The following is a 9,316-nucleotide window of genomic DNA, read 5'->3' as shown; positions in this document are numbered from 1 at the left end:
ATATGTGGTGAGTCGCACCACACGGCCGACCGGATCTGCAAGGCCAATTACAAGTTGCCGCACATAGTAAACCAGAGAAGATGGAAGGCCAGAGTCAGAGACTTTCAAGAGCGAACCCCGTCACCATCAGATAGCAATGCTGGTGCGGTGGAAGGAGGCCACCTTAGTCGCTCGAGATCCAAAACCCGCTCCCAACAGGTCATGAGTCGTTCAACCAGATCCGGATCCCCCCCGCCGGTAAAAAGACGGAGCAAAAGTCGTAGTACGAGCAGAAGTCGGAGTTGGAGCAGAAGGCGCAGCGAGAACCGACACCACCCTCAACAAGACATAGGAGGGGCCACACCTGGCGGGAAACAGAAAGGGCCGCGCAAAATCACTTGGCGTGACATAGTTAGGGGAACAAAGGCGGACTCCGCACAGGGGCACCATCTCTCCAGCCGCCCGTGGGCAGCCGCAGACCCCGGCCTGGCGATGAGGATGGAAAACATGGAGAAAGAGAATAGGGAGCTTAGACAAGAGTTCGTCAAGGCAATGAAGCAAAAGGAAAAATCAACGCGGACAGTTGAGGTGCTACCACAAACATTGAACGAAATCTTCAAGCGAATTGGAGGACACTCCGCAGAGACCCCATCCTCTGGCGCCTCCTCATCTCATGGAGCTGCCGATGAACGCGACACAACTTGAACAGTAGGACACGGGGATACGGACATGTGCTGTGGAGGTGAGTATGAAGCGTCGGTGGCGGTGGGCTTTAAGCGTAAGAGCCAAAATGATTCTCAACATTTTGAAGGCGCTGAAAATCACACGCAAGAACCGAAGCGGGCACGACCAGCAGGCTGAAAGAAAGACGTGATTGAAGAAATGGTAGACAAACTAACCAACAAGACAGAGCGACTGTTTGAGACGCTCCTCATTCGGCTAATCGAGTCTGACGCCGCAAGAAATACAGAGTATGCCGTGGTCAATAACCAACTTGCGGCCAATAAGCGCATCGAATATCTGGAACGCGGGATGGCACAGTTGCAGCAACCGGGACAAGGAAATGACGAATTGGGAGGGGACGCATCGAGCATTCTCAACACAAGCAGCAATGTCAACGCCACCCACACTGAAAAACGAGGGACGCACGGACAGTCGCGTTCCCCCAACGCCTTTGATTAGCAACCATGGCAGCGTCCCGCAAGTTTGTCGGAAGACGCACAGTCTGGCAATGAAACTGTAGGGGCTTCAAAAACAACAAAGCTACAATGATGCAATATATGAAAACTCTCTCGAAAAGCAAACTTCCCGACGTGACTGCTTTGCAAGATCTTTCGACCGGGATCAGCTACCGGGCTATGTGGCTTGTGGCTCTCCGTGCGAATGCACGGCAAAGACATAAAGCTGTGTGCCCTGGTCAAGAGAGGGACGGCCTTTATTGACCATTCACTTGATATCAGCGAGGAGTCGGACATAGACCACAGCGTGATTGAGGTTCTGCCCTGACTTGGAAACAGGAAGACTGGCCTATCCATGCTTAACGTGTACACACCTCCTTCTAAAAGGGCCTCACGTACAACTTTGGCGCCCTTTTTCGCGAAGCAATGGCGAAGGCCGCCTCCAGTCCTCTCCTAATCTGCGGAGACTTCAATGCACCGCACATGCAATGGGGCCGAGTCACCCAAAGGGAAGAGGCTAGCCGAATTGTTGGACGAGCATGGCTCAGTTCTACTCAATGAACCGGCATCGCACACCCGGATCGGACAGGGTGCGTGCCGCGGCACGTCCCCTGATTTCTCCATTTGGTCAGACGTGGGCGCGATCACCTGGTCGAACACTTTTGAGGATCTGGGGAGCAACCACAGAGTCCTGTGCATGACAATGGGAGAGAATAAAGGCAAGATGGACAGCTGCCTAAAAGCTAGAGTCGTGGACTGGGACAAGTTTCGAGAGCAAAGAGAACGAGAGAAGCAGGAAGGGCCGATCGAGGATATCGGGGAATGGTGCAGAGAGCTTCTCGCGGACGTGAAAAAACCTACAAAAGAAACTGAATGAACAGACAGGCGAAAAGAACCTGAATGTGGTGACAGGCCCTGCGGAAGCGTTGACGAGAGCGTTCCCGAGCTGTCCAGGGTAGACAGCTGGCTTGCGCATCTTGTAGAGGCCAAGAAATCTACACAGCGAAGAGCGAGTCAGCAGAAACTGAACAGGAAGATACGCAAGAAGATTGACGAGATCAACCGAGAGATTGAGGCCCACTGCGTTTGACTGTGCGAACAGGAATGGCAGGAGCTGTACGATATGATGGATGGAAACATGAGTGCAGGGCGCACATGGAGGATTCTCAGGCACCTGCTGGATCCAACCAGCACGAGAACGGTGATTCATGTCCAGATGGCGAAGCTGTGACACAAGCACAGAGACGACCCGCAGGCCTTCGTGAAGGAGATAATCCAGACGCACCCACTCCCCCGGCAAGTGAGAGTCACATGGAATACTGCGGGGCTTCCAACAAGGAACTAGACGTAGAATTTTGATGCAGGAAATTAGAGCAGTCCTTCAGCTACTGAAGACTAAATCGGCGCCCGGTCCTGACAAGATCACCAATCGAATTCTGAGGAACCTGAACGATGACGCCATCGAGAAGCTACGTCTGTATATCAACGCATGCTGGAAGGAAGGCCGTATTCCACAAGAATGGAAAACAGTGGATGTCATACTAATATCCAAGCCAGGTAAACTGCTTGAGGATTAAAATATGAGGCTGATATCTCTGGCGTACTGCGTCGGGAAAGTCATGGAGCACGCCTGCCTCAACAGGGTGACGATGATCCTCGAGAAGCGCGATGCCTTCGGCGCTCACATCATCGGCTTCCGCAGAAGACTTTCGACGCAGGATGATATGCTGCAAATCAAGGAACAGGTCGTTAACGCACCAAACACGCACGCACGCACCCTGCTCGGGTTAGACCTCAAAAGCGCCTTTGATACAGTAAAACATACTGCCATTTCGGACAAGATCAGCCAACTAGGTCTTGGTTCAAGGATCCACAGATACGTCAGCAGCCTCGTGACCGGACGCAAGGTGATGGTGGAGGTCGACGGTGCCCCAGCACGAACAGTTGACATGAGGTGCAGGTACGCCACGGGGCTCGGTCCTCTCTCCCATGCTTTTCAACCTCATCATGATCGGACTGCCGGAGTGTCTCGACGCAATAGAGGGCATCAATCACACGATCTACGCAGACGACGTGACCATGTGGACCACAGCGAATACGAGCGTTGGTGAAATGCAAGAGAGAATGCATCGGGCCGTCCGGGCCATGGAGTGGCACCTCGAAGGCACGGGAGTCGTCTGCTCTCCCGATAAAGCGGAAATCCTCCTGCATAGACCACGCAAGAAAGTACCTCACCTGCAGGTTGTACTGGACGCCCGTCACTTGGGCATCCACGTCATGACGAAGGAGGGGACCGAAACACCAACGGTGTACAAAATACGAGTGCTCGGCCTGTGGCTGGAAGAGAACGGTGCGAACCACGAGCTGGTAGCGCGACTGCAAAAGAAAGTGGCCACCGCAACGCTTCTTGTGCGTCGAGTAGCGAAAAAAAAAAGGACTAAAGGAACACAGCGTGACGAAGTTAATACATGCGTACGCGCTGAGCCATACAGCGTATGTCGCCGCGTATGCTGACTGGAACAGAAGCAAAACCGAGAAGCTGAACGCGGCAATTCGTCGAGCGTTCAAGGTAGCTCTGGGTGTGCGCCAGTACACGGAATCCCGTAGACTTCTGGAGCTGGGTGTGCACAACACCCTCGATGAGATAGGAGAAGCGCAGAGGATTGCGCATCTCGAGAGGAATTCTAGCACAAGAACGGGAAGACGCATTCTCGACCTGCTGGGGATTCGATATCATGAGGCGCGTAGACTGGAGGAAGCATTGATACTGGAAGTCAGGGACGCCATACTGACAGAAAACATCCCCAGGAACATGCACCCCGTTCACGACTTGCAATGACGTAAATGCAGAGCTGCAGCAGTCATGAAGGTGCATGGAAGCTAAGAGAACGTCCTCTTCGTCGATGCGGCCAGGTATCCACTGTCAGCCGGCGGCGGCGATGGGAGCCACTCGAAACCCCCACCGCTACCCGTGAACAAGCGAGGCGAAGTCGAAGCGCTAACACTACCACCACTGCTACTGCTATGACAACAACGACTGCAGCGACAGCGGCAACATCAACAGCCATTCCGGTCAGTGGCGGTAGGACCTGCTTCCTCTCCTCCATGGCGGTCCTGAATACGACAGGAAAAGTTCGGGTCGTGGCATCAGCACGGCTACCATCATCCGAAGCTGCTGAAGAAATGGCCATAGCTTTAGCGGTACTCCACAGCAGTGTGGACGACAGCCTCATTATAAGCGATTCTAAATCAGCGACTCGGAGCTATATTAAAGGCTGGGTGTCCGAGGAGGTGGAACGCATGCTTAACGCCAGAGCTGGAGACTTCGCGTCAGGCAAGATTACTGACAAAACCCTCAAGTTGTTTTCCGCTCACATGGGGGACATTGCAACTATTAACAACATCAGCCGTAAAACTAGGAGCAGCAATGCCAACAGTGAAAGACTAACCGGCCTCCCGCCCAACCATAACGAGCGCGCCCACCTCGTTGCGAGGCAACTTACCCACCGCGACGCCGCCACCCAGAGAGCAGCCGCCACCGTAGTTGGGAAGAGTACCGGCTGAGGAACAGTGGTGGCCACAGGCACTGGCAAAGGCGCCATTAACACCCCCACCACGTCCGTTGCTGCGGCAACTGAAATTTGTACAAAAGAGGCGAGGCAACAGAGGTGCGCCGACTGCTATAGAGAAGAATTTCATGCCACGTACCACGACGTGCTTGCGCACTATAAGAAAGACCGGAAGAGATTTGCGCAACTCCACGTGCGCCTGGACAGGTCACAGGTGGTGGATCGGAGAAGGCTGCAGACGGGCACGTTCACCAACCCCTGCTACTGCATCGCTTATGGCCCACGCTGCACCCGTCGCCTGGCTGCCCGTGGTGCACCCATGAACGGGCCGATAAGGCGCATATACTTTGGCAATACGAAAGCGATGAAGATAGGCCACGATAAAGGATGACGTCAACTGAGGGACCCACTGAAATGGGATGCCTTGCTGAGCGATGGCAAGCCGCCCTTCTTAGCGAGGCCCTCGAAGACCAGCTGTGGGCCATCCTGCGGGCCAGGGCCGTTGCCGAGGACCTCAAAAAATGTTCCTCGAACGATATGTCGCTGGCATCCTAGCCCCGGACACAGCAACAACCTTTGGGCAAAAAAAGTTTGTTCAACTCACCTCAACAACAAGAAATCTACAGGGGATCAACTGCTACCTTAGTGCTTCATAAAGAAAGCAACAAATTGCCAATAAAGAAGGGTGTGAGCAAGGGATGACATCTCTCCAATGCTATTTACCGCGTGCTTACAGGAGGTTTTTAGAGGCCTAGAAAAAGAACAGTTAAGCATACGACTTAATGGAGAACACCTTAGTAACCTGCACTTCGCAGACGACATTGCATTGCTGATTAACTCAGAAAACGAATTCCAAGTCATGATTACGGAGGTTAGACGAGGAGAGCAGAAAAATAGGTCTTAAAGTAATTCTGCCGAAAACGAAAGTAATCTACAACAATCTTGGAAGAGAACAGCGCATCGAGATAGGTTATAGTGCACTTGAAGTTGTAGAAGGCTATGTCTACTTAGGACAGGTAATTACCGTGGAGCCGAACAACGCGACTAAAGTAACTAGAAGAATAAGAATAGAGTGGAGCACATTTGGCAGACACTCTCAAATCATGACAGGTAGATTGGCACTATTCCACAAGAGGAAGGTATATAACACCTGTATCTTGCCGGTACTTGGCTACGGAGCAGAAACCTGGAGACTTACAAAGAAGGTACAGCTAATATTCAGGACGACGCAGCGAGCAATGCAAAGGAAAATGATAAACGAAACCTTATGAGACGAGAAGAAAGCAGTGTGGATTAGGTAACAAACAGGAGTTAAGACTATCATAGTTGAACTCAAGAAGAGGAAATGGGGTTCTTTAGCGTGCACCGAATGTGAGCACACGGGCCTACAGCATTCTCGCCTCCTTCGAAAATGCAACCGCCGGAGCCGGGATTTGATACCGCAACCTGCTGGTCAGTGGCCGAGTACCTTAGCCACTAGACCAGCGTGGCGGGGCTGTTCAAATAACTATTTCATTTCATTTCATTTCATTTATTTACTCTCAAGGCCGAAGCATTACAGAGAGGAGCGGGTATACGTCGTACAGAAAATCAGGAAATACAGCAAATCAAAATTATCTCAAAACCTCAAAACCATAAAAGAAAAGAAAGACTGCGTGATGTTAAGAAGAGGCAGGGTGGTTGTAACAACAATGTTCAACATGGTTGCGTCTTTGAATGACACGCGCACACAAAAAACTAACAAGAGAAAACACAGCGTGACTTAAGTGGTGAATTTACGCGGAATGGTTAGAGAGGGCGTTTTTAAACAAAGTGAGGTCAGTGATAGCAGCGATAGGGGTGGGAAGGTGGTTCCACTCATTTGCAGTTTTCGAGATGAATGATTCAAAATATAAATTCGTGGGGGCGCTAGGAACGCCCACTTTAAACTGATGATCGTTGCGTGAGGAAACGTACGATGGGGGCTGGAAAAGAGTGTTGCTAAAGGACGGAATACAATGAAAGATCTTATGGAACAGGCAAAGGCGAGATATTTTACGCCGCAGTGAGAAAGTGGGTAAGTGAAGATTGCCCTTCATCGAGCTAACACTGGACGTGCGATGGTAGTTTGACATGACAAAACGTGCCGAGCGATTTTGAACCGCCTCGATGCTGTCAGCGAGGTAATTGGTATGTGGATCCCAGACTGATGACGCGTACTCGAGTTTGGGTCGGACTAATGTTTGATAAAGCAGAAGTTTAAGGTTAGTCGGAGCCAAAGAAAAGTTTCTGCGCAGATAACCTAACGTGCGATTCGCATTGTTCGTAATATAATCGACATGCGTGTTCCAAGAGAGATTGTTAGAAATATATACTCCTAGGTACTTGTAGGACGAAACCAGATCGAGATTGCTGTGGTTAAGTGTGTAGTCGCACTGTAAATTATGAGAAATACAACGGGAAATTCGCATAGCCTTGCATTTAGTAACGTTTAGCTTCATTAATTATTCGTCGCACCATGATGAAATGTGATCCAGGTCTGTTTGAAGGGCAAGATTATCTGCGTTAGTCCAGATTTCACGGTAAATTACACAGTCATCGGCAAATAGTTTGATGGATGATGAGATGTCTTTAGGTAAGTCGTTGATGTAGATAAGAAATAGTAGGGGACCAAGAACTGAACCTTGCGGAACGCCGGACGTTACAGGGATAGTCGGGGAACAATGGTCGTTAGCAGTTAAAAACTGGGTGCGGTTAGATAAGAAACATTCAATCCACTTTAAGACGTTAGCATCAATATTTAGCGCGTTTAGTTTCAGAAGAAGTAACTTGTGGCAGACGGTATCAAAGGCTTTTGAAAAATCTATGAAGACACAATCAACAGTAGATGAACGATCAGCAGCAGAGAATAAATCGTTAGTGAAGGCCAGAAGCTGTGTCTCACATGAATAATATTTCCTAAACCCGTGTTGGTGAATGCTAAAGAAGGCGTTACTTTCAAGATAACTCACGACGTGGGTGTAAATTACATGTTCGAGAAGTTTGCATGGTACACTGGTTAGTGAAATGGGGCGATAGTTCCCGGGACTATGAGCGTTTCCTGATTTAAACAAGGGAGCCACCTTCTCCACCTTCCAGTCCTCTGGGAGAACACCTTCTTCTAATGACTGATCAAAAAGTCTCGACAGAATAATTGAGGAATGAACGTCAGTGTTTTTCAAAAATTTAGAAGAAATGCCATCGACGCCTGGTGACGACGAAATTTTTAAATTTTGGATCAACTTGCGTATGCCGGCCTGGTCAACGTGTACAGAATTCATCACAATGAAATCGCGAGCTTGAACACCTGGAAGGACGGCAGGAGTAGTGTTCGTAAAGAATGAAGAAAATGCATGGCTAAGGGTGATACAAACGTTCTCACTGGAAATTACTTCGTCCGTGTCAGTGGCAAGTTCAATCTGTTTCCTATCGCCCCCATTAACGACCTGCCAAAATTTGTGGGGATTGTTTTGCAGAATTAACGGTAGCGTTTGCTGAAGAAAGGACTCCTTTGCCGCGGATAAAGCACGCCCGTATTCACCGGCTACCTTTTAGATGCGGAGCATCTAATACTCGAGGCTTGTAGTGCGGCGCCGTCCGCAAGCTTCCTCCTCCTTCTTCCACCATCTGTGCATCCCTTCCTCCTCTACACACCGCGCGCGCTTCACTCCTCCACCATCTGTGCACCCTTCCTCCTCTACACACCGCGTGCGCTTCTCTTCTTCACGAACATTCGCTAGCTGTATAATGTAGCGCCCATGCGCCGTCACGCTTCGAGAACATCGGCAGCTGACGCGCGCGCATGCGCCGTCGCGCTTCGAGAACATCGGCAGCTGACGCGTGCGCATGCGCCGTTGCGCTTCTCCCCCTTCTCGAACATTCGACAGCTGACAGTGCATGCGCCGTCGCGCTGTATATATACTCAAGGTCGGTGCTCGCTCGCTCAGTTGCCGCTCGTCGGTTGGTTTGTACGGCGCGTCGACGTCCGAGGTCGCAATGATCGACGTCCCTTCGACCAGCGCCGGCCAAAGTGTTGGCGGAACCGCAACCAAGTCGTCGTCCGAAGACAAGGCAGCGCGGAGAAGAGCTCGCGACGCCGAACGTAAACGTCGGCGTCGAGCGGAAGATGCTCAACTTAGAGAACGTGAAGCCGCTGAGAGACGTCAGCGTCGAGCAGCAGCACCGGATTCGGCCGCTTTGAAACGTAAGCGTCGACAAGAGGACCCGGACTTTCGAAAACGGGAAGCCGAGTGCAAGCGTCGGCGACGAGAGGCCGATCCCGATGCTGCCCGCGAGCGCAAGCGCGCCGAGGTAGCGGCGCGGCGCGCCAAGCAGTATGCCACGCCCAACGCTCGCTTCAAGCGCGACTTCCTCGACCGAAGCTTCGGCCACACCTGCAAGGTGTGTGATCGTCTTTGGTTCGATAACAACTACTTTACCGACCAAAAAGCCATCGTGCTCAAAGTTCGTCGCAATAAATAAACACCGCCCTTTCGCATACGTGTCGTACGTGTTCACTCATTTAACACCCCTCTTACAACCACGTTAACCAATTTAGCCATCGACCCAAGT

The 9,316-nt window shown here is 51.1% G+C and overlaps 1 protein-coding gene across 1 annotated transcript; it reads left to right on the top strand.

Moving 5' to 3' along the window:
- The first annotated feature begins 2,737 nt into the window (after positions 1 to 2,737).
- LOC142802915 (uncharacterized) lies at positions 2,738 to 5,281 on the top strand. Its single transcript, XM_075887999.1, has 2 exons — positions 2,738 to 3,117; positions 5,182 to 5,281. Exons 1-2 carry the CDS (start codon positions 2,738 to 2,740, stop codon positions 5,279 to 5,281), a joined length of 480 nt encoding a protein of 159 aa, XP_075744114.1.
- The last annotated feature ends 4,035 nt before the right edge of the window (positions 5,282 to 9,316 follow it).

This window comes from Rhipicephalus microplus, chromosome 3 (assembly GCF_043290135.1).
Source record: "Rhipicephalus microplus isolate Deutch F79 chromosome 3, USDA_Rmic, whole genome shotgun sequence".
NCBI lineage: Eukaryota > Metazoa > Arthropoda > Arachnida > Ixodida > Ixodidae > Rhipicephalus > Rhipicephalus microplus.
The sequence above is the reverse complement of the archived record's forward strand: the minus strand, read 5'-3'. Positions and strand labels throughout refer to the sequence as shown.

Coding starts and splice junctions, on each gene's coding strand:
- LOC142802915 (XM_075887999.1), top strand. CDS start 2,738: ATGAGGCTGATATCTCTGGCGTACTGCGTCGGGAAAGTCATGGAGCAC. Junction 3,118..5,181: donor ACAGTTGACATGAGGTGCAG/GTACGCCACGGG, acceptor CGCCCTTCTTAG/CGAGGCCCTCGAAGACCAGC.